General features: G+C 41.0%; 1 protein-coding gene across 1 annotated transcript in view; it reads left to right on the top strand.

Annotated features, from left to right (window-relative positions):
- abhd17c (abhydrolase domain containing 17C, depalmitoylase) overlaps nucleotides 1–25,331 on the top strand; it is a 45,533-nt gene that overhangs the window by 10,671 nt on the left and 9,531 nt on the right. Inside the window, exon 2 of the mRNA XM_063065770.1 lies at nucleotides 6,008–6,187. Within this exon, the coding sequence (XP_062921840.1) occupies nucleotides 6,008–6,187 (180 nt within the window). The remainder of the gene's footprint in view (nucleotides 1–6,007; nucleotides 6,188–25,331) is intronic.

Here is a 25,331-nt window from a genome sequence, read left to right as displayed (position 1 = left end):
GCAGTAAATCCAAGAAAAATAACATAATCAGTGAAAGACTGCAGCCAACAGGATGAACAAACAATCAGTGTGCAAAAGATGACAAACGGCAAATACAAAAGAAAAATAAGAAATAAAATAAATAAACACAAGAAAATCTGCAGATGCTGGAAATCTAAAGCAACACATACTAAATGCTGGAGGAACTCAACAAGTCAGGCAGCCTCTGTGGAAAGAGTAAACAGTTGACATTTTGGGCCGAGACCTTTCTTTTTCAGGGCTTAATGAAGACACTCATGCACAGTTGTGTCTCCACAAAATCATATAGTCTTCCCCAATCAGAAACTCTGAATGAACCAAGAGATCAGTAAACTGCTAAGGGCTGGATTGATGGTGTTCAGGTCTGGTGACCAAGGAAAATATAAGAGGTCTAGTTACAACCTCTGAAAAGAAATCTCACATGTGAAGTTGCAATGCTGGATGAAACTTGAATCAGAAGAGGATGCTCAACAACTGTGTGTAGAGCTTGAATACTATTACCTCCAACAAAGTAAAACCGAGCAACGGATGTATATTACAAGCAACACACATAAAAGTTGCTGGTGAATGCAGCAGGCCAGGCAGCATCTCTAGGAAGAGGTACAGTTGACGTTTTGGGCCAAGACCCTTCGTCAGGACTAACTGAAAGAAGAGCTAGTAAGAGATTTGAAAGTGGAATGGGGAAGGGGGAGATCTGAAATGATAGGAGAAGACAGGAGGGGGGAGGGATAGAGCCAAGAGCTGGACAGGTGATGGGCAAAAGGGATATGACAGGATCATGGGACAGGAGGCCCAGGGAGAAGGAAAAGGGGGAGGGGGGTAAAAAAAAACCCAGAGGATGGGCAAGGGGTATAGTGAGAGGGACAGAGGGAGAAAAAGGAGAGAGAGAGAAAAAAAATGTGTGTGTATATAAAGAAATAACGGATGGGGTACGAGGGGGAGGTGGGGCACTAGCAGAAGTTTGAGAAGTCAGTGTTCATACCATCAGGTTGGAGGCTACCCAGACAGAATATAAGGTGTTGTTCCTCTAACCTGAGTGTAGAGGAGGCTGTGGGTAGACAGAATCAGAATGGGAATGGGACGTGGAATTAAAATGTGTGGCAAGAAGTATATGACGACAAGGTTTCAATCCTAGATGAGCTCTACATCCTTTTATGCTCACTGACTGACAGAAGAAAAAGGCATCTTTATGAACTCTTGACAACCCCGTGATTCCAGGTTCTCAGGCCTCCTTCAGGAGTGTGAACCTATGGAAAGCACCTGGCCCAGATGGTGTCCCTGGTTGAGTACTGAAAACCTGTGCTAATCAACTGGCTGGAGTCTTTACTAATATCTTTAACCTCGCTTCAGCTATGTGAGGAGCCCATCTGCCTCAAACAGGCTTCAGTTATATCTTTGCCCAAACAGACTGTGATAACCTGCCTGGATGACTGTTGTCCAGTAGTACTTACATCCACTGTGATGAAGTGCTTTGAGAGACTGGTGATGAAACATCAATTCCTGTCTAAGAAGTAGCTTGGATCCTCTCCAATTTACCTACTGTCACAACAAGTCAACTGCAGTTGCCATTTCATTGGCTCTTCACTCAACCCTGGAACATCTGAACAATGAAAATGCATACATCAGGATGCTGTTATTGACTAGAGCTCAGCATTCAACACTTTCATCACCTCTAAGGTAATTGATGATCTCCATGACCTAGGCCTCAATACCTTCTTGTGCAACTGGATCCTCGATTTCTTCACTTGAGTCAGTTCGGATTGGCAAAAACATTTCCTTCACTATCACAATCAGCACAGGTGCATCACAAGGGTGTGTGCTTAGCCCGTGCTCTACTCAGTTTATACTTATGACTGTGAGCCTAAGTATAGCTCCAAAGTCATATTTAACTTTGCTGATGACACCACTGTTGTGGGCTGAATCAAAGGTGGTGACGAATCAGCATATCAGAGAGAGACTGAAAATCTGACTGAATGGTGTCACAATCATTAGCTCTCAGCTTCAGCAAAACTAAGGAGTTGGTTATTGACTATGGAGAAGGGAGCTGGAGGTTCATGAGCCAATACTCATTAGGGGATCAGAGATGGAGAGGGTCAACAACTTTAAATTCTTCAGTGTTATCATTTCAGAGGATCTGTATTGGGTCTAGTGCATAAGTGCCAATAGGAAGGAGGCACAGCAGCACCTCTGCTGTTTGAGAAGTTTTCAAAGATTTAGCATGTCTTCTAAAACTTTGGCAAACTACTTTAGATGCACAGTGGAGACTATACTGATAGGTTGCAATGCGGCCTGATATGTAATTACCAATGCCCTTGAATGGAAAAGCCTATAAAAAGTACTGGATACAGCCCAACCAGTCACAGATAAAGCCCTCCCCACCATTGAGCACATCTACAAGGAGCAGCATCCATCATCAAGGATCCCTACATCAGGCCATGCTCTCTTCACACTGCTGCCATCAGGAAGGAGGTACAGGAGCTTTGGGTCCCACACCACCAGGTTCAGGAATATATATTACACTTCAACCATCAGGTTCCTGAACTAGAGTAAATAACTTCACTCACCTCAACACTGAACAAATTCCTCAACCTAGGGACTCACTTTCAAGGGCTCTATAACTCGTGTTCTCAATATTTAGTTAATATTCTTATTTTTCTCTTTTTTGTACTTCCACTATTTGTTATTTTTTGCACATTTGTTGTTTGTCTTTGTGTGCAGTTTTATTTTTCTATTATTCTATTTTTTTTCCCGCAACTACATTGAATGCCTGCAAGAAAATGAATCTCAGGGTGGTAAACAGTACTGTGCAAAAGTCTTAGGCGCCCTAGATATTTTATATAAATGTTATTTTAGATGTTTATTTTTTGATTTTTTGCATTAGTGTTTATCAGTAGAAAAGAACAATTTTTAGATTTCCAAACATTCATTTTTCAAAAAAATTAAACGTTAGAGAAATTTTTGTATTTTGTTAAAGTAACATTAAGTAATAGACCACTTTTCAAATAAAAACTTGATTACTTTGTAAGTGTATAGCCCAGTGCAATGATAACAATGATAACAAACAGGTGCTAATGATCAATGACATAATGATTTGAATGAACTAAACTGATTAACTGAAACGGGTGTAGAAGGAATTAAATTGGGTAAAGGAAAAGCAAACTTAAAAAGGTGAGAGTGTGGCAGATGTGACAGTTTAATCATCAATTCTTACACCATGTCAAGAGTGAGTATAGCAACAAAACACAAGGTGGTCATCTTGCATCAGCAAAGTCTCTCCCAAACAGGAATTTTGTAGCAGACAGAAGTTTCAAGATGTGGTGTCCAAGCTCTTCTGAAGAAGCACAATGAAATGGGCAAGACTGAGGACTGGAAACGCAGCGGTCAGCGACAGAAACTGAGTGTAGCTGACAAGAGATACATCAAACTGATGTCCCTTCTAAGTCAGAAGTTCAGCACTGCTGTCAGCTCTGAGCTCACAAAAACCACAGGAAACCCCAAATACACTTCTCTATAGTCCAGAGAAGTCTTGTCAGGGGCAGTCTTCATGGAAGAGTTGCTGCAAAACAGCCATTCCTGTGCGAAGTGGAAACAAAGCCAAGAGACTCACCTATGTAAAAAAAAAGCACAAGGATTGAGGTGCTGAAGAATGGTAGCAAGTGCTCTGGACTGTCGAGTCAAAATTTGAAATCTTTAAAATCATGGAAGAGCTAGAGAGCACTAAATGAGTGTTTGCAGCCAATAATAAGGCATGGTGGAGGTTCCCTGCAGGTTCGGAGCTGCATTTCTGCGAACGTAGCTGGTGATCTGGCCTGAATGAATGGAATTATTGACGCTGAGAGGTACAGCAGATTCTCATCCATCACACAATATCATGAGGGAGGTGTCAGATTGGTTCCAACTTCATTCTTCTGGAGCAGGACAATGACCTCAAGCACATGGCCAAGGTTACAAAGAACTATCTTCACGTAAAAGATAAAGGAGAGGAGTTCTTCAACAAATGGTATGGTCTCCACAGAGCTCTGATCATTGAAACTGTCTGAGATTACCTGGAAAGAAAGAAGCAAACAAGGCAGCCAAAGACCGTAGGAAAATTGTTTCAAGTTCTCCAAGCTGCTTGAAACAACCTACCAGCTGATTTTCTTATAAAATTGCATGACAGTTTTATTAGAAAAATAGCTCGAGAATTGATGCAGTTTTCAAGGTGAAGGGTGGTCACACCAAATATTGAATTGATTTAGTTTTTTTTATTGTTTAATGCTCTTTATAGTATTTTTTGATATTTTGGGACTTATCACATCATTGTTTTTGAAAACACCTTTGTTTTACAGATTTTTTTACACATGCCTAGGACTTTTGCACAGTACTGTATTATCACAGTACTTTGATAATAAACTTTGAATATATTATAAAATATGCACTAACGATTTGCACTGGAATAGTCAAGGGAGAGCCAGTTGATGTTTCGTACTTGGATATTCAGGAGGCTTTTGATAAGGTGAATCGGACATAATATACTGTACTAGCATCTAGCATAGTTTGAGAATTAGTTAACTATCTGGAAACTAGGAATAAACAGATATTTTCCTGGGTGACAGGTATTTAGTTACCAATGGACTGCTGCAGGAATCAGTGCTTGAGTACCAGCTGTTCACAGTATATAAAAATGATTTTGTTAAGGGAATTTGAGGTTTGCAGAGAACAAAAAACTGGTTATGTGTTTACATGCAGTTGAGCTGCAATGAAAAGAGGCTCTAATATGATTCAGTCAAGTTAAACAGAAGAGGACAGCACAGGTGACGGTGCGTTCAGAAGTGAGACTTGTTCCTTTCTTCACATTATTTCTTCAAAATAGAACATGAGTACTGGGAGGTCAGGGAGATTTATTGCCACGAGTGAAATGAGTGAACTTTGGTTGTATTGTTATTATCTGAGGTGGGTTAGAGAATACATCTGACTAAAATAATTTATTTAGATGACAAAAAGTAAATGTCTTGCTGGTTAGTAACATGAACATTGATGAAATCTTTTATTGACTGACAGTTGCAAGGTCAGTGAAATGTGCACGTTCAAAGGTATTTTTTTTAAATCCTATCGATCAATCAACTGTTTTCTAAACATTTTCTTTTGAGATGCATTGTTCAAAAATTTGTTTCATTCACTTTTGTTGAGAAGTAACTCCCAAGAAGTGGTTTTGCATTGGCAATTACACATTTGTACAAAATACTGCAGAAAAGGGTCAATTTACATTACAGTGAGAGTGCAGTGAGGAGAATAAGAAACCTGTTCAGGTCTGCAGTGTATAATTTCAAAGCCACTGTAATGAATGTGGCACGAGATAACTGATTAGTTGCCAAATTAGAGAAGCAGCAGTCATTTACCTTGCTTGTTCTGCCACACATTGAAATGGTATTTTTAGAGGTCCCACCCTTCCTCTTTATCAGTGTTTACTCTAATAGTTAATTGTTCACTGGTGGCTAGGTTGCAATATTAATGAGCAGAGCAAAGAAAATGGTATATTATGATAGTTCCTGCTTAAAGAGAGAAGAAATTGTGTATTGAAGGCTCATTGCTACAACATTGTAACTACAGAATCATGTTCTTGTTTATTTCTCATCATAATTGTACATTGACTGCAAAATCTGAAGCATGAGGTAAAACTTTGCACAGTATGTGATTAGAATCTGGAATGTAATGCTTGCAGATGGGCTGGTTTCATTGTGGCCTTCAGAAGGAAATAAATTTGCTATGAATAAAAAATACTAAGGCTATGGAGAAGGGGGTAGGGGTGATGTGCAAATAATGAGCTGCTCTCTTAGCAAGCATTTGTCGGTAAGATGGGCTGAATAGCTTCATTCTGCAGCTATTTTGCAGAAAGTGTTAGAGTGGGGTGGGTAGAGGAATAAATGCATTCAGCATTGTACATTGAATTAATGCAGAGTGCTGTTTATTTACCTTGTTCGAATCTGAGACTTGCATTTCTTTCTTTTAGGTATGGTGTTAGTCCAGAGAATATCATTCTATATGGTCAGAGCATTGGCACAGTTCCTACAGTAGATCTTGCTTCCCGTTATGAATGTGCAGCTGTTATCCTCCATTCACCTCTTATGTCTGGCTTACGTGTGGCATTCCCTGATACAAGGAAAACCTACTGCTTTGACGCATTTCCAAGGTAAGTGCTGAAAAATTTGATGCATGCTGTTTTAAGGCATTATGGAAGTGAAATATATGGTCAAATCACAGAAATGCATTTAGTCAATTAAGCAATTTCCTACTTTCTATTATTTCCTTCTCTTAAATAATTCAAAGTAAATCTATTATCAAAGTATATATATTCATATGTCACCATGTACAACCCTGAGATTCATTTCATTTTCATGTGGCCATTCACAGTAAACAGAAAAAGCACAATAGAATAAATAAAAGACCAACCCCAACCAATAATTAAAAGATGACAAACTGCAAATGCAAAAAGAGAAAAAAAAGTAATAATAAATAAATAAGAATAAATATTCAGTGAGTCCATAGGTTGTGGGAACAGTTCAGTGATGGTGTGAATGAAATTGAGTGAAGTGATTCCCCTCTAGTTCAAGATCCTGATGGTTGAGGGGTAATAACTTCCTGAACCTGGTGGTGTGGGTCCTGAGGTTCCTGTACCTTCATGCTGGTGGCAGCAGTGAGAAGAGAGCATAGCCTGGATGGTGGGGATTCTTGATGATGGATACCTCTTTCCTGCGACAGCGCTCCATGTAGATGTGCTCAATGGTGGGGAAGGCCATGAACCACTACTTTTCTATAGGCTCTTCCATTCAAGGGCATTGGTGTTTACATACCAGGCTGTGATATAACCAGTCAATATACTCTCCACCACACATCAATAGAAGGTTATCAAATTTTAAATGACATGCCAAATCTTCGCAAACTTCTGCACTGCCATGTTTACTTCATAATGGTGCTTACATGCTGGACCCAGGACAGATCCTCTGAAGTAATACTGAGAAATTTTAAGTTGCTGACCTTCTCCATCTCTGGCCCTCGGATGAGGACTGCCTCATGGACCTTTGGTTTCCTCCTCTTGAAGTCCATAATCAGTTCCTTAGTCTTGCTGACATTGAGTGAGAGATTGTTATTGTGGCATCACTCAGCCACATTTTTCAATCTCCCTACTATATACTGATTCGTCACCACCTATGATTAGGACAACGATAGTGGTGTTGTCAGCAGTCTTAAATAAGGCATTGGAGCTGTGTTTAGCTCACTCATAATTATGAAGTGAGCACAGCAGGAGACTAAGCACGCAGACTTGTGCACCAGTGCTATGGAGATTGTGGAGGAGAGGTTGTTGCCAATCTGAATTGACTGGGCTGAATTGCAAGTGAGGAAGATCCAGTTGCACAGACGTATTGAGGCCAAGGTCTTGAAGCTTATTGATTAATTTTGATGGGTTGATAGTATTGAATGCTGAGTTATAGTCAATGAAGAGCATCCTGATGTATGCACCTTCTCTGTCCAGATGTCCCAGGATTGAGTGAAGAGCCAATGAAATGGCATCTTGCATTGACCTGTTGCGATGGTAGGAAAATTGGAGGGGATCTAAGTTGCTTCTCAGGCAGGAGTTGATGTGTTTCATCACCAGCCTGTCAAAGCACTTCATCACAGAGGATGTAAGTGCTCCAGGATGATGGTCATTGAGGCTGGTTACCACATTCTTCTTGGGCACCGGTGTAGTTAAAGCCTAGTTGAAGCAGGTGGGTACCTCAGACTGCTGGAGTGAGATGTGAATTATATTGGTGAACACGCCAGCCAAGTTGATCAACACAAGTCTGTAGTACCCGATCTACTCCAGATCCTTGAATGTGGTCCACTGACTCAAGGCAATTCTGTAACTACTCCTCTGCCTCCCCCGACCACCTACTTAGCCTTGTTCTTTAGCATCTGCCTGCATGCAGGTAGGAGAAGGACAGCCAAGTGATCAGATCCCCCAAAATGCAGTCTAGGCATGGAATGTAAACATTCCTAATCCTAGTTTAGCAGTGGTCGAGTGTGTTGGGACCCCTGGTGCTACAGGTGATTTGTTGATGATTGGGCAGAGGCTTCTTCAAACTTGTTTCAGTATCTTGAGTGTCTGCTTAAGGTTGGCCTTTGGTGGTATGTAAATTACAGTCAAGATCACACAGGAGAACTCTCTGGGTAATTGAAACGGTCAGCACTTAATCATTAGATGTTCCAGGTCAGAGAACAAGAGTGCGACAGACCTCTGGGTCTGAGCGCCAGAAAGAGTTTACCATGAAATAGAGACAGCCTTTTGTCTTCTCCGAATCAGCAGTCTGGTCCATTCTGTGTATTGAGAAGCCCTCAGGTCTTTACTGACATATCCATTGTGTCCCGAGTGAGGCATGTCTCGTGAAACAGAGAACATAGCAATTCCTCATTTCCCTCCAAAACAGCAATCTTACCCTTGGGTCCTCAATCTTGATCTCCAGCGATTGTACATTTGCTAACAAGGTGCTGGGTAGAGGAAGTTTCATACCACAGCTTTCAGTCTGGCTTGGAGCCTTCCCCTCCTGTCTCTCTTTTAGCCCGGCGAAGTACATTTGTCTGCTTAAAACTACCATACCTGCATACTTGAGAGTTAAATTTGAGACCTTCAGAAGATCGTGAAATCACTAGTTTATTGAGATGGTTCAAAATTACGTTCCATAAAGGGAAATTACAGGCTGCACATTGCAGTGAGTAGCTCAGAAGTAGTATATTTAGACTTCTACATTTAGATAAATATAGAAGTCATCCAACAATATGAGACATAGTACATGTAAGATCTGGTGCAAATGTTTATTACCAGGAATAAGATCAAGCAAGCTTGCTTCCAAAATTCTTTCTTTTGCTTTTTTTTGTAAAATAATAGGTGTAAGCTTTAAAAAGTAGATTAACACTTGGATTAACTTTATCAAATTTCAGATTTGTTCATTTAGACTTTTTTTGCTGAATAAAATAATTATTGTTTGTTGTGCTTTTTTCATCATGAAACTGCGTTCACTGGAAAATACAGAACTTAGACAAGCAATTGTAATGTTTATTAACTGTGAATCAATTCATCATTACTGCTTATGGAACAGGAGCTATATTAATGGAAGTCTTTTTCCTTGCCTTGTTTTGCACATATTAAATTAATTAATGCCAGAAAATCTGTAGTCACTTTACATTGATCTAAAATATAATAGTTCTGATATGAAAAAAAAAATTCTGTGAACTGGCAATTTTGTGTTTCTTCAAAAAATGTAGATTTTAGGTCGAAATTTATCCTGTAAGTTAAATCTCCTGACCAAGAAAGGTGGCAGTAGGGAACCTCATGAACTTTAAGCTGTAGGTTCTGGCATAAGTGTAGGCATGACAGTACAGAACCTGTTCTCTATTATGTAAACAGTCTGTGTTTATTGTTTCACAAGTCCTGTTCGATAGTAAATATTGTTTTATTTGGTGGAGCCAGTAGGTTGGTATAAATAACAAAGTGGCAGAGTTTTATGTTTGCGAATGTTACTACAGGGAAGGAATTCCAGAAACTAATGCTTTGCTGCAAATTATCGAGCAATTAACACTGGATAGTCAGAGGGCTAGAACTGGAGGATTGTTGATAAAGTTCGACTGGAGTAGATTAGAAAATAGAGAAGAGTGAAGCCACAAGAATTTGAAAATGGGTTTGCATGTTGATATTGAAGAACACTTAACCAGGAACTAGTTTGAATAAGTAAACGTGTGAAGTGGATTTGTTATGAATTAGAACCCAAGTAGCATGTGGGATGGTGGGTTCTGATGAGAAAAAGAATTAGAAAGTTAATGAGAAAGAAAATGTAGTACAGCAAAACGGTTAGTGATAACCTTGAACTAGAGTTAGGGGAAAAAAGATAAAGTTCAAAAGATAAAATGAAAACACTATATGGATGTATGTAGCATTCGTTTCAGGAAGAATGATAGAAATTAGTGGGTCATGTCTAATAGCCAATATGAAGACACATTTTGCAAAGTGGGCAAGGTTGTGAATAAGATTATTCGTGATTGTTAAAAGAAGCAGAGTGGAAAAAGCAATGAGAAATTCTCGTTTTAACAAATAATATAAAGGCAGTAGGATCTTTGCTCAAGAATCAGAATCAATTTGGGTAGAGTTAAGAAACAGCAAGGGGCAGAAAACATCGGGAGTTGCCTCCAGTTCCCAAAATGTCATGGTAGTGTAGGGCAAAGTATTATTCAAGACATTGGAGTCCAAATAATATGGTTAAGGCTATTATTGTCCAAAACGTTATCTACAAAACCAGAGGAGGAATAATATTATGAAAAGTGAAGAAATGGAGTGTCTAAGAACATTTATCAACATCTGTTTGTTGAGGAACCAAGAAAGGAAAAGGCTACAGGGAGACAAGGTGGTTAAGAAGTGTGTGTGTGTGTGTGTGTTTACTTAAATCCTTGGAGCGATGGAGGATGAGAGGTGACCCAATAGAGGTTGTATAAGATGATGAGAGACATTGATCGCCTAGATAGCCAGAGACATTTTCCCAGGGCTGAAATGGCTAATATGAAGGGGCATAGTTTTAAGGTGCTTGGAAGTAAGTACAGAGGAGATGCCAGGGGTAAGTTTTTCACACGGAGTGGTGAGTGACTGCCGGCAATGGTGGTGGAGGCAGATACAATAGGGTCTTTTAAGAGACTCTTAGATAGGTACATGGAGCTTAGAAAAATAGATGGCTATGTAGTAGGGTAACCCTAGGCAGTTTCTAGAGTAGGTTACATGGTTGGCACAATGTTGTGGGCTGAAGGGCCTGTAATGTGTTGTACATTTCTAAGTTCACAGCTGGAGTACTGTGTGCAATTGCTGCATAGTGGAAGGATGAGTTGGCATTAGAGGGATTGCAGAAGAAATTCATCAGCATTTTGCTTGGGATGGAGCATTAAGCAATGAGGAGAGACTATATAGGCGGGAGTATGTTTCCTTTGACATGGAGAAAGCTGCATCTCTTTCATTACTTGCGCAATTACCCTCACCCCAACCTACCACTCCATGAGCCCCCATGGCCAGCATGTCATTCTCCTACATCTAAGCACATCTTTCCCACCACCCCTCCCCTCCCACCACTCCCTTTCCATAGGTATTGCTCTGTATGTGACTGCCTCGTCCACTCGTCCCTCCCCACTGATCTCTGTCCTGCAAGTGGGACAAGTACTACACTTGTCCCTACACTTCCTCCCTCACTACCATTCCGGGCCCTACATCCACCACAAAAAGCACAATTTCTGGTGGCCACCTATTTCAATTGGACTTCCCATTCCAGCATGTCAGTCCATGGTCTCCTTTACTGCCATGATTAGGCCTCAGTCATGTTGAAGGAGAACAACTCATTCGTTTGAAAGCTTCCAAACTGATGGCATAAACATTAATTTCTCTGTTTTCTGATCATTTCCCCCCTCTCCTTTTTCCAATTTCCATTCCCCATTCTGGTTCCCCTCCCATTTCTTCTCTTCTCACCTACCCATCATATTCTCCTGGAGCCCCTCCTACTTTCCTTATTTCATGGTTCACTGTTCTCTCCTATCAGTTTCACTCCTCTTCAGCTCTTTACTTCCATCTAACATTTCTCGGTGTCTTCTTTATCCCCCCTCCCCCACCTACCCTTCAGTTGGTTTCACCTATTACTTGCCATCCCTCCCCCTCCACCCCCATCTTCTTAGTTTAGCTTGTGCTCCCTTCCTTTCCAATCCTGATGAAGGGACTCTGTTCACAATGTTGACTGTTTATTTGCCTCCATAGATACTGTTTAACTTCCTGAGTTTTCTCAAGATTTCCAGCATCTGCAGAATCTCTTGTGTTTATATTTACCACATTTTCATTAATGCTTTCATTGTCTCCATCTGTGGCAAGCTGAAACCCCCTGTTTGATGTTTTATCTAATTTATTAATTCATTAATGTGTAATGAGAAGATAATGGCAAAACAGACATTTTAATAGAAGCAACATACATCAAAGTTGCTGGTGAACGCAGCAGGCCAGGCAGCATCTATAGGAAGAGGCGCAGTTGACGTTTCAGGCCGAGACCCTTCGTCAGGACTAACTGAAGGAAGAGTGAGTAAGGGATTTGAAAGCTGGAGGGGGTTAGTCCTGACGAAGGGTCTCGGCCTGAAACGTCGACTGCGCCTCTTCCTATAGATGCTGCCTGGCCTGCTGCGTTCACCAGCAACTTTGATGTATGTTGCTTGAATTTCCAGCATCTGCAGAATTCCTGTTGTTTGCATTTTAATAGAAGTTGTTTCTATTAACTTCATCTTCTAAATGTAGGTTCAGCAATAAATGGCAGTACCCAAATGGGTGACAGTATAATGCCAATTAACTAGCTAGACCCTCATCATGTTTTTGCTAGCTCCAGAAGATATTATTGTCTTGGTCCTCAGGAGCAAGGTCTTTACTCACATTTTTGAATAGTCTGTATCATAGCTTCAGTTTCCTAGAGTTTGTAATCAACTTGCAATACTTCCTTTTTACCAATTCTACGGTACACCTGCTTGTTAATACAAATATATAATCAGCCAATCAAGTGGCAGCACCTCAATGCATGAAGGCGTGCAGACATGGTCAAAAGGTTTAATCACAAACAAGAGAAAATCTGCAGATCTACACACTCAAAATGCTGGAGGAACTCAACAGGCCAGGCAGCATCTGTGGAAAAGAGTACAGTCGAAGTTTCAGGCCGAAACCCTTCAGCAGGTGCTGGAAATCCAAGCAACACACACACAATGCTGGAAACATCAACTGTACTCTTTTCTATAGATGCTGCCTGGCCTGCTAAGTTCCTCCAGCATTTTGTGTGTGTTGAATCAGAATCAGGTTTATTATCACCGGCATGTGTCATGAAATTTGTTAACTTAGCAGCAGCAGTTCAATGCAATACATAATATAGAAGAAAAAAATAAGTAAATCAATTACAGTATTTGTATATTAAATAGATAAAAAATCGTGCAAAAAATCAAATAATATATATTTAAAAAGTTGGGTAGTACAGGTGTCCCCCGCTTTTCGAACGTTCGTTTTACGAAACCTCGCTGTTACGAAAGATCTACATTAGTTATCTGTTTTTGCTAACAGAAGGTGTTTTCACTGTTACGAAAAAAGGCAGCGCGCTCTGAGCAGCCAAGCTCCTCCCCCGGAACTGCATTCTAGCCGGCATTGCTTAAACACGTGCCTGTGAGCAGCCGTTAGCAAGATGAGTTCTAAAGTATCGGAAAAGCCTAAAAGAGTGTTACACTTAGCATAAAACTAGATATAATTAAGCGTTTTGATCGTGGTGAACGAAGTAAGGACAAAGTGAGTTTGGCTTGTGAAAGATGATGTTGAAGAGGTTTTGGCATCCCATGACCAAGAACTGATAGATGAAGAGCTGATGCAATTGGAAGAGGAAAGGATAACAATCGAAACCAAATGCAGTAGTGAATGGACTTAAAGTGAAGTCGTCCAGGAACTGAATGTGAAGCAACTGCTTGAGATTTTCGCTGCAATTGACAACAATGATTGCAGAAAAGTACGACTTTAATTTTGAAAGGGTACGTAGGTTTAAGGCATATTTGCAAGATGGTTTGAGTGCTTACAAAGAACTGTATGATAGAAAAATGCATGAGACTAAGCAGTCAAGCAAGCCTTCCACATCAGCCACAGCAGACGACAAACTTCGACCTTTGACATCGAGGCAGGCAGACATAGAAGAAGATGACCTGCCTGCCCTGATGGAAACAGACGACGATGAAATGACACCCCAGTGCCCCACCACCTCAACCCCTGGACCACAGACCGATACATTGCCGCAGAGAATGCAGCGGTAGCCGGGACGCACCCAGCACATCTTTAAGAAAAAAACAGAAATAAACAAGCTAATTAATTAGGTGCCGCCCGGCACATAAATGTCGGCCCAGGTCAGAGGCGATTGCCGATTGTGTTGCCTCTGATCCGGGCCGACATTTATGTGCCAGGTGGCACCTAATTAATTAGCTTGTTTATTTCGGCTTTTTTCTTAAAGATGTGCTGGGTGCCTCCCAGCTACCGCTGTACCGCTGCATGCTTCGCAGATTGGTATCGGTTCGCGGCCTGGGGGTTAGGGTCCACCGCACCACCCCAACCTCCAACTCAGCCTAACACACCATCATCAGTGTGCTCGGCGCTGTCTTCCCGATTCCAGTAAGTGATACTACACTGTACATACATTATTTCTACTTTATATAGGCTGTGTATTTTTATGTGTTACTTGGTATGATTTGGCAGCTTCATAGCTTAAAGGTTACTGGAGAGAGTGTTTCTGCCAAGAGCGCTTGCGTGAGATTTTTGCTATGGAGAACAGTGCGGCAATGATTGTAGAAAAGTATTTTTACTTTATATAGGCTGTGTATTTATCATATCATTCCTGCTTTTACTATATGTTACTGTTATTTTAGGTTTTATGTGTTATTTGGCATGATTTGGTAGGTTACTTTTTGGGTCTGCGAACGCTTACAAATTTTTCCCATATAAATAAATGGTAATTACTTCTTCACTTTATGACATTCTGGCTTACGAACCGTTTTATAGGAACGCTCTACCTTCGGATGGCGGGGGGAAACCTGTATCTAAGGTTCAGTGTCCATTTAGGTATCAGATGGCAGAGGAGAAGAAGCTGATCCTGAATCACTGAGTGTGTGCCTTCAGGCTTCTATACCTCCTACCTGATGGTAACAGTGAAAAAAGGGCATGCTCTGCGTGCTGGAGGTCCTTAATAATGGACGCTGCCTTCCTGAGACACTGCGCCTTGAAGATGTCCTGGGTACTTTGTAGTCTAGTATCCAAGATGGAGGTGACTAAATTTACAACCTGCTGCAGCTGCTTTCGGTCCTGTGCAGGAGCCCCCCCCCCCCCCATACCAGACAGTGAGTGATGCAGCCTATCAGAATGCTCTCCACGTTACATCTATAGAAGTTTTTGAGGGTATTTGTTGACATACCAAATCTCTTCAAACTCCTAATGAAGTATAGCCGCTATCTTGCCTTCTTTATTACTGCATTGATATGTTGGGACCAGGTTAGATCCTCAGAGATCTTGACACCCAGGAATTTGAAACTGCTCACTCTCTCCACTTCTGATTCCAATATGAGGATTGGTATGTGTTCCTTCATCTTACCCTTCCTGAAGTCCACAATCAGCTCTTTTGTCTTACTGACGTTGAGTGCCAGGTTGTTGCTGCGACACCACTCCACTAGCTGGTGTATCTTGCTCCTGTGTGCCCTCACGTCACCATCTGAGATTCTGTCAACAATGGTTGTATTATCAGCAAATTTATGGATGGTATTTGAGCTACACCTAGCCACACAGTCAAGAGACTAGAGCAGTGGGCTAAGCACACACCCCTGAGCTGCATCAGTGTTGATTGTCAGTAAGGAGGAGGTGTTATCACCAACCCACACAGATTGTGCTCTTCTAGTTAGGAGGTCGAGGATCCAATTGCAGAGGGAGGTGCAGAGGCCCAGGTTCTTCATCTTCTCAATCATGGTCAAAAGGTTTAGTTGTTGTTCAAACCAAGCATCAGTATGAGGAAGGAATGTGATCTAAGTGATGTTGACCATGGAATGATTATTGGTGCGAGACGTAGTTGTTTTGAGTATCTCAGAAACTGCTGATCTCTTGGGATTTTCACACAGACTATAGAGTGTATAGTGGATGATGTGAAAAGCAAAAAAAAAAATCCAGTGAGCGGCAGTTCTGAGGGTGAAAATAAATGCCTTGTTAATGAGAGGGGTCAGAGGATAATGGTCAGATAGGTTCAAGCTGACAGGAAGGTGACAAAAACTCAAATAACCACAGGTTACAGCAGAGGTGTGCAGATGTGCATCTGTAAATGCAGAACACTTTGAACCTTGAAGCAGCAGCAGAAGGCCACACTGGGTTTCACCCTGTACCTAATAAAGTGACCACTGAGTGTATATCAAATATTCTTCTATGTTAGCAGTTTCTCTTCCCAGGAATTCTTAGATTTGAAAATTAGCTGCTTTTTGCCTGTTAAACAATAGATACAGAAACCGCTTCAAGCAATGCAAGGAACCTTGATTTTCAGAACAGCAGTTTCTCATGGGTAGGATCATTCCATTATCACTCCACAGTTAAGAAGGATATTAATAAAGCAAACAATTTATAGTGTTATTGGTCTAGTGAAAGTTTATAGAATTTGTTAGTAGTTGGGAGGGAATGAAAAGCAAAGAGGTCCTGAAGAGAGAATGAAGTGAGCTAGGCAGGAAGCTGAGAAGCAGGACCTCTAAGGTCGTAATTTCTGAATTGCTACCTGTGCCATGTGTCAGAGTAGAAATGGGATGACTTGGCAGATGTGTGGCTGAGAAGCTGGTATGGGGGCAAGGCTTCAGGTTCTTGGATCATTGGATCTCTTCTGGGGGAGGTATGACCTGTGCAAAAGGGACAATTACACCTCAACCCAAGAGGGGACCAAAATTCTCGTGGGCAGATTCGTTAGAGCTGTTAGGGAGGGTTTAAACCAATTTGGCAGGGGGATGGAAACTGGAATGAAGGGGCTCAGGATAGAACAGATGGTAAAAAAGCAAAGATAGTGTGTAGTCAAACTGCTAGGAAGGGCAGGCAGATGATAGGACAAAATTGCAGCCAGTAGGGTGAGTATTAGTGCACTAGGGATGCAGAATCAAACAGGGTAGCAAATACAGTACTCAAAGTGTTATCTCAATGCACGAAATAAAGTGGATAATCTTGTTACACTTCTACAGATTGTCGGGTATGATGTGACCATCACTGAATCGTGGCTGAAGGGTAGTTGTAGTTGGGAGCTGAATGTCCAAGGTTACACATTGTATTGGAGGGACAGGAAGGTAGGCAGAGGGGGTGGTGTGGCTCTGCTGGTAAAGAATGGCATCAAATCATTAAAAGGATATGACATAGGATCTGAAGATGTTGAATCCTTGTGTGTTGAATTAAGAAACTGCAAGGGTAAAAGGGCCTTGCTGGCAGTTATATACAGGCCTCCAAACCATAGCTGGGTTGTGGACTACAGAATACAATGGGAAATAGAAAAGGTGTGTCAAAAGAACAATGTTATGATAGTCATGAGAGATTTCAACATGCAGGTAGATTGGCAAAATCAGATTGGTAATGGATCTCAAGGGAGTGATTTTGTTGAATGTTTTTTTTAAAGCAGCTTGTCACTGAGCCTACTAGGGGATTAGCAATACTGGATTGGGTGTTATGTAATGAACCAAAGGTGATTAGGGAGCTTAAGGAAAAGGAACCCTTAGGAGACAGTGATCACAATATGATTGAGTTCAACTTGAAATTTGATAGGGATAAGTAAAGTCTGACATAGCAGTATTTCAGTGGAGTAAAGGAAATTACGGTGGTATGAGAGAGGAGTTGGCCAAAGTAAATTGGAAAGAAATGCTGGCAGGAATGACAGCAGAGCAGCAAAAGTTTTAATTTCTATGAAAAATGAGGAAGGTGCAGGATAGATGTAGACCAATAACAAAGAAATACTCAACAGCAAAATACTACAACTGTGGCTGACAAAGGAAGTCAAAGCTAATGTAAAAACAAAAGAAAGCAAGAATTACCAGGAATTTAGAGGATTGGGAAGCTTTTAAAAACCCACAGAAAGCAACTAAAAGAATCATTAGGATGGAAAAGATGAAATATGAAAGCAAGCTAGCAAACAATATTAACATAAGTAGAAAAAGCTTTTTCAAGTATACATTAAAAAAAAATAAGAGGGATGAGATGGATATAGGACAGCTGGAAAATAAGCCTGGAGAAATAATAATTGGGGGATAAGGAGATGGCAGATGAACTAAATTGAGTATTTTGCATCAGTCTTCACTGTGGAAGACACTAGAAGTATGTTGAAGGCTGTAGGGGAAGAGTTACTATTACAAAGGAGAAGATGCTCAAAAAGCTGAAAGACTTAAAGGTGCATAGGTCACCCGGACCAGATGACCTGCATCCTAAGGTTGTGAAAGAGATAGTGGTAGAAATTGTGAAGACATTAGTAATGATCTTTCAAGAATCATTGGACTCTGGCATGGTTTTGGAGGACTGGAAAATTGAAAATGTCACTCACTCTTTAAGAAAGAAGGGAGGCAGCAGAAAGGAAATTATAGACCAGTTAGCCTATCCTCAGTGGTTGGGAAGATGTTGGAGTCAATTGTTAAGGATGAAGTTATGGAGTACTTGGTGACACAGGACAAGATAGGACAAAGACAGCCTGGTTTCCTTACGGGAAAATCTTGCCTGACAAACCTGTTGGAATCCTTTGAGGAGACTACAAGTAGGATAGATAAAGGGGCTGCAGCAGATGTTGTATCTTTGGGTTTTCAGAAGGCTTTTGACAAGTTGCCACACATGAGACTGCTTACCAAGTTAAGTGCCAATGGTATTGTAGGAGAGTTACTAGCATAGTTAGAACATTGGCAGATTGGTAGGAGGCAGCGAGTGGGAATAAAAGGATCTTTTTCTGGTTAGCTGCCCCTGATTAGTGATGTTCCACAGAGGTCGGTGTTGGGACAGCTTTTTATGCTGCATATCCATGATTTAGATGATGGAATAGATGGCTTTGTTGCCAAATTTGCAGATGATACGAAGATTGGTGGAGTGGCAGGTAGTGTCGAGGAAACAGGAAGGCTGCAGAAGGAGCCTTCCTTCAGATTAAGAGAATGACAAGAAAGTGGCAAATGAAATACAATGTTGGAAATGCACAGTCATGCACTTTGGTGGTAGAAGTAAATGTGCAGACTTTTTTCCAAACAGGGAGAAAATCCAAAAATCGAGATGCAAAGGGAGTTGGCAGTCCTTGTGCAGAACATCCTAAAGGTTAACTTGCAGGTGGAGTCAGTGATGAGGAAGACAAATGAAACGTTAGCTTTCATTTCAAAAGGTCTAAAACATACAAGCAAGGATGTGATGCTGAGGCTTTATAAGGCGCTGGTGAGACCTCACCTAGAGTTTCGTGAACAGTTTTGGGCTCCTCATCTAAGAAAAGATGTGCTGGCATTGGAGATGGTTCAGAGGAGGTTCACAAGGGTGATTCTGGGAATGAAAGGGTTATCACATGAGGAATGTTTGATGGCACTGGGCCCGTACTCACTGTAATTTAGAAGGATGGGTGGGGGATCTCATTGAAAACTTTCAAATGTTGAAAGGCCTACAGAATAGACGTGCAAAGGATGTTTCCTGTGGTGGGGGAACCTAGAACAAGAGGGCACAGCCTCAGGATGGGGGGGGGCGTCCATTTAAAATAGAAATGTGGAGAAATTTCTGTAGCCAGAGGGTGGTGAATTGGTGGAGTTTGTTATCACAGGCAGCTGTGGAGACCAGGTAATTGGGTGTATTTAAGGTGAAGATTGATAGGTTCTTAATTGGCTAGTTTGAAAGGTTACAGGGAGAAGACCAGGGAGTGGGACTGAGGAGAGGGGGGAAATGGATCAGCCATGATTGAATGGCGGAACAGATGCGATGGGCCAAATGGTCTAATTCTGCTCCTATCTCTTATGGTCTATGGTCTTTATAATTTTGCTAGCTTATTATATTTCCTCTGGGATAGCACAGCAGATGAGTGTGAAGGATGTATCATCTAAGATCCAGGCCAATCAAATATGATATAAAGCATTTCTTCATACAGAGATAGTTAAAGTCTGAAAATCTGTTTTGACAAATGTGTCTCCCCTAGCAAAAATGCTGTAAATGTTGAACAATTTATAAATTGGAAGCTGGTAACTAGTAATAGTTGAGCATAGAACTGCATAATCTGTCAATTTTTGCTCACTTGCTTAACCTATACGTATATATTTAAAAACATTTTGTTGTGTGTATCAACTTGTTTTCCCATGTATTTCATCAACAACTTTGGCTATAATATCTCATAGTATTTGAAATTCTAGTATTGATCCTTGTACACTAGCTATACTTGCCGACCTGAAAAGAAATTATTGGAACCGCTTTCTGTTAGCTAGATTTCCATTAATGTTAGCACATTACCCACATAGACATAGCAACAACATTTCTCATATCAACCCTCAGTTACTTCATAAAATAAAATTCTGCTGAGTTGGTTGAGGTGGATAGATGGAGTTTACCTATATTTTAAAAAAACAAGGTCTTTCCAACTGACACACATCAAAGTCGCTGGTGAACGCAGCAGGTCAGGCAGCATCTGTAGGAAGAGGTGCAGTCGACGTTTCAGGCCGAGACCCTTCATCAGGACTAACTGAAGGAAGAGTGAGTAAGGGATTTGAAAGTTGGAGGGGGAGGGGGAGATCCAAAATGATAGGAGAAGACAGGAGGGGGAGGGATAGAGCCAAGAGCTGGACAGGTAATAGGCAAAGGGGGATACGAGAGGATCATGGGACAGGAGGTCCGGGAAGAAAGACAATGGGGGGGGGGGAACCCAGAGGATGGGCAAGAGGTATCTTCAGAGGGACAGAGGGAGAAAAAGGAGAGTGAGAGAAAGAATGTGTGCATAAAAATAAGTAACAGATGGGGTACGAGGGGGAGGTGGGGCCTTAGCGGAAGTTAGAGAAGTTGATGTTCATGCCATCAGGTTGGAGGCTACCCAGACGGAATATAAGGTGTTGTTCCTCCAACCTGAGTGTGGCTTCATCTTTACAGTAGAGGAGGCCGTGGATAGACATGTCGGAATGGGAATGGGATGTGGAATTAAAATGTGTGGCCACTGGGAGATCCTGCTTTCTCTGGCGGACAGAGCGTAGATGTTCAGCAAAGCGGTCTCCCAGTCTGCGTCGGGTCTCGCCAATGTAAGCGGAACAAGTGCTACACATGCCCTTACACTTCCTCCCTTACCACCATTCAGGGCCCCAAACAGTCCTTCCAGGTGAGGCAACACTTCACCTGTGAGTCGACTGGGGTGATTACTGCGTCTGGTGCTCCCGATGTGGCCTTTTATATATTGGCGAGACCCGACGCAGACTGGGAGACCGCTTTGCTGAACATCTACGCTCTGTCCGCCAGAGAAAGCAGGATCTCCCAGTGGCCACACATTTTAATTCCACATCCCATTCCCATTCTGACATGTCTATCCACTGCCTCCTCTACTGTAAAGATGAAGCCACACTCAGGTTGGAGGAACAACACCTTATATTCCGTCTGGGTAGCCTCCAACCTGATGGCATGAACATCGACTTCTCTAACTTCCGCTAAGGCCCCACCTCCCCCTCGTACCCCATCTGTTAGTTATTTTTATGCACACATTCTTTCTCTCACTCTCCTTTTTCTCCCTCTGTCCCTCTGAATATACCTCTTGCCCATCCTCTGGGTCCCCCCCCCTTGTCTTTCTTCATGGACCTCCTGTCCCATGATCCTCTCGTATCCCCTTTTGCCTATCACCTGTCCAGCTCTTGGCTCTATCCCTCCCCCTCCTGTCTTCTCCTATCATTTTGGATCTCCCCCTCCCCCTCCAACTTTCAAATCCCTTACTCACTCTTCCTTCAGTTAGTCCAGACGAAGGGTCTCGGCCTGAAACGTCGACTGCACCTCTTCCTACAGATGCTGCCTGACCTGCTGCGTTCACCAGCAACTTTGATGTGTGTTGCTTGAATTTCCAGCATCTGCAGAATTTCTGTTGTTTGCCTTTCCAAATGACTTAATTTTGTCTATAATTATCATACCTAAATTTTGATCACTATTCCATTTTTTTTTAAGAATGTTGTGGTTTTGGTAGTGTTCTAGTCCACAGGTGTTACCCCTGAACATTGCTACCTTAGCGCAAAGGATGCATTCTCAGGCGCAAAAATACTAACTAAATCAGCTTTAAAAGGTACCTGTGTATGTATATTTACTGGCTTTATTATTTTACTACTCTCAAGTGATAAATAAGGGTTTCATTGAGAATAAGTATAGGCTATAACAATATTAAATGTACATTGGGAGTTAATATAAAATGCACTGTAAACTGGAAAAAAGATGAACTGGTGACCACATTAAAGTAGCAGCAGAAGATGGGAAAGAAATGGGCAAGGCAGGCTGTGGCTCAGACTACTGGATAAATGGGCTAGGTTGTGAATCTTATTTTTGAAGTCTAGATCCTGTAGTCAGAACTACAGAACTGTTGAGCATAGTTCTCTTCACTGAAGAGCTGCATTCAACTCATTCTTGGAAAGAAGCACTAATCCCACTTCACTAAATGAAAATCAAAAACTGCAGAAGCTGGAAATCTGAAATAAAAATAGAATACTAGAAACATTGAACAGGTCAGGAAAGGGAAACATTTAATGATTCAGGTCTGGAATCAATCGTCAGAATGGGGGGGGGAGAAAATGTAGGTTTTAGGAAGCAGAGAAGAAGGGAGAGATAGAGCAAAGGGTATATACTGTATCTGAGAAAAGTAGATCATGAGAATATTGTGGCAGTTAAGTAGCATCCAAAAACAGATTTAGTTTATTGGTGTAAAGTGTTACTATTAGTAAGGCTGTAGGATATGTCAGGCAGGGCAGAATATATACAAAAATTGTGGGGCTGGGGATGGAGAGCCAAAGTGATGACAGGCAATATTGGCCAGTCTGATACTGACGAGAAAGTAAGTTACGTAAAGTTGGTGAATTCAATGTTGAGTCTTGAGGGAAGATGAGGTACTGTTGTGTTAAGACCTCTGAGGATCTAACCTGGTCCCAAAATATCAATGCAGCTACGTTTGTATAAAGGAGGCAAGACAGCAGCTGTATTTCATTAGGAGTTTGAAGAGATTTGTTGTGTCACCCACAACATTCAAACTTTTATAGATATACTGTGGAGAGTATTCTGGACAGACTGCATCACTGTTTGGTATTGTGGGGGGGCTACTGCACAGGATCAAAAAAAAACTACAGAAAGTTGTAAAATTAGTCAGCTCCATCTTGGGTACCAGCCTCCGTAGTATCCAAGAGATCTTCATAGAGTGGTGCCTCAGAAGGGAGATGTCCATGATTTAAGGACTGCCATCACCCAGGGCATAGGAGGTACGGAAGCTTGAAGGCACACGCTCAGCCATCCATGACAGCATCTCCCCCTCTGCCATACAATTCCTACGTGGACATTGAACCCTTGATCACTACCTCACTTTCTTTAATATATGCTACTGTTTTTACATTATTTTAAATTTATTTAATATGCGTGTATATACTTACTGTAATTTACATATTTACTTGTTTCTATATTATCATGCATTGCATTGAACTGCTGCTGCTAAGTTTTCAAATTTCATGTCACATGCCGGTGATAATAAACCTGATTCAAATTCTATTTCTGTTCCCCAGGCTTGGGTTGGGCCTTGTTGTAACTGTATAGGTCAAACAGTATGTTGTAACAGTATAGTCAAAGTGGGAATGAGATGGTGAATTAAAGTGGTGAATTAAGCTCGTGGTCATCAAAACTTGTACAGTTGTACTTGTACAGTTTTGATGTCGGGTCTCAGATCTAAATTGTAACTGCTTTATGTTGTAGAAATACTGCCTGACCAAGTGTTTCCAGCATTTTATGATTTTTCCCCAACTATTCTTCACTCAATCATTGCAGTGCCTTCCATCAAAATTGGAGTCTCCATTATTTCAATGTCTCCATATGAACATGGTGTTGTTCCAAGGCTTGTAGTTCCATATCTAAAGTAATGTTTTCCCACAGTCTTTTAGACCAATTTCGCACACTATTACTTACTACTTACCTCGTTCTAGAGGTTGTTGTAAAACATGTTCCGTAATAAATCTGCAGGCACTGCAGCACGTGAACCTGTTGTAAACACAACAAAGATGTATTGTGTTCTCATGTCCTGAGCAACAATTACCAGTTCACTGAAAAGCTTGTATCTTTAGGTGCCTTGTTTATCTTTACCTCTTTCTCTTTGATCCATTCTCTTCTGATTGATATTCTTCATGCTTAAATTTATTCTTTGTAGTTTTAAGTGTCTCAATCTATCCTCTCAACTTTGACTTTGTCACTTAGAACAATGGAGGGGGAGGGGAAGTGCTAATGTCTCTATCATAATTTGTACTGCATTTGACATTGATTGTACAGACCAAAACAAGTACTGTGAAGTGCTGACTGGAGAGTAGAAACCTTCTCCCTCTAATTAATATAGTCTAAATAGTACTAACACCTTGCAAGGTGTATTGCTGAATACTCATTGACTAAACAACAATGATGTAGCATGCACTCATTGTCTTAGCATCAATTTACATACAATTTTCTCATCAGTTGTGTGTAATATTATGCACTGTGCTCTCATTAGCTGAGTACCATTGATGGAATATGTTCCCATAGGCTGCGAGACTGTGAACAGGAAGTTTTGGAACAGGAACAGCTTCTTCCCCTTTGTCATCTGATTCCTAAATGGACATTGAATCCTTGGACGCTACCTCACTTTTTTACTTTTTCAATATTTTTATTAGTTACTTGCCTAGATTAATACAAAATACATTATGATATCACGGAAACAAAAACAAGGTTGAAATGCTCCATATCTATGTATAGTAAATTAACCATAATATTGAAAAGTATAATTTATTGTAATCTAAAGCAAAATCAAAACCCCATTACAAAAAAAGAGGGAAAAAAAACAGCTGTTTGATTAAAAGAAAAGAAGAAAAAGTCTTGGACATATAGTCATAAATTCAAACATATAATAGCCAGCATCATTGCTGAACAGGTCGAAGATTGTCAAAGTAGTTCCAAAAAGGTCCCCATAATGTGAAAAAATCTTGTCTAGGTATAGAAATAGAACACCTAATCTTCTCTAGATTTAAACATGACATAACATAATCAACCAATGGGCATGAGTAGGCAGAGTGGCATCTTTCCATTTAAGCAGCAAAACTCTTCTGGCTAAAAGAAAAATAAAAGCCAAAATATGCAAATCATTTGGTTTAAGAGTAAAATCATTTCCTCCAACAATGCCATACAAGGCAGTCAGAGGGTTGGGTTTGAAGTTTATTTTAAAAAGCTCCGAGAAAGTTTGAAATACTTCTTTCCAAAATTTATCAAGCCGCGGGCAGGACCAGAACATGAATTAGAGAGGCCTCTTCGAAATTACATCTACTACTGTATGGAGAAAAATCTGAGTAAAAATGAGAGAGCTTATCTTTAGTCATGTAGGCTCTATGAACCACTTTAAATTGTAAAAGAGAGTGATGCGCGCATAACGAAGAGGTGTGAACAAGTTTAAAAATTTCATTCCAAGTATCCTCATCAATTGAAATCTGTAGGTCTTGTTCCCAGAGGTTTTTAATTTTGTCTAACGGAATGTTTCTCATTGCCAACAACATACTAT

Source organism: Mobula hypostoma, chromosome 13 (assembly GCF_963921235.1).
Source record: "Mobula hypostoma chromosome 13, sMobHyp1.1, whole genome shotgun sequence".
Classification (NCBI taxonomy): Eukaryota; Metazoa; Chordata; class Chondrichthyes; order Myliobatiformes; family Myliobatidae; genus Mobula; species Mobula hypostoma.
Note: the sequence above shows the minus strand (reverse complement) of the source record. Positions and strands in the feature narration are given on the sequence as shown.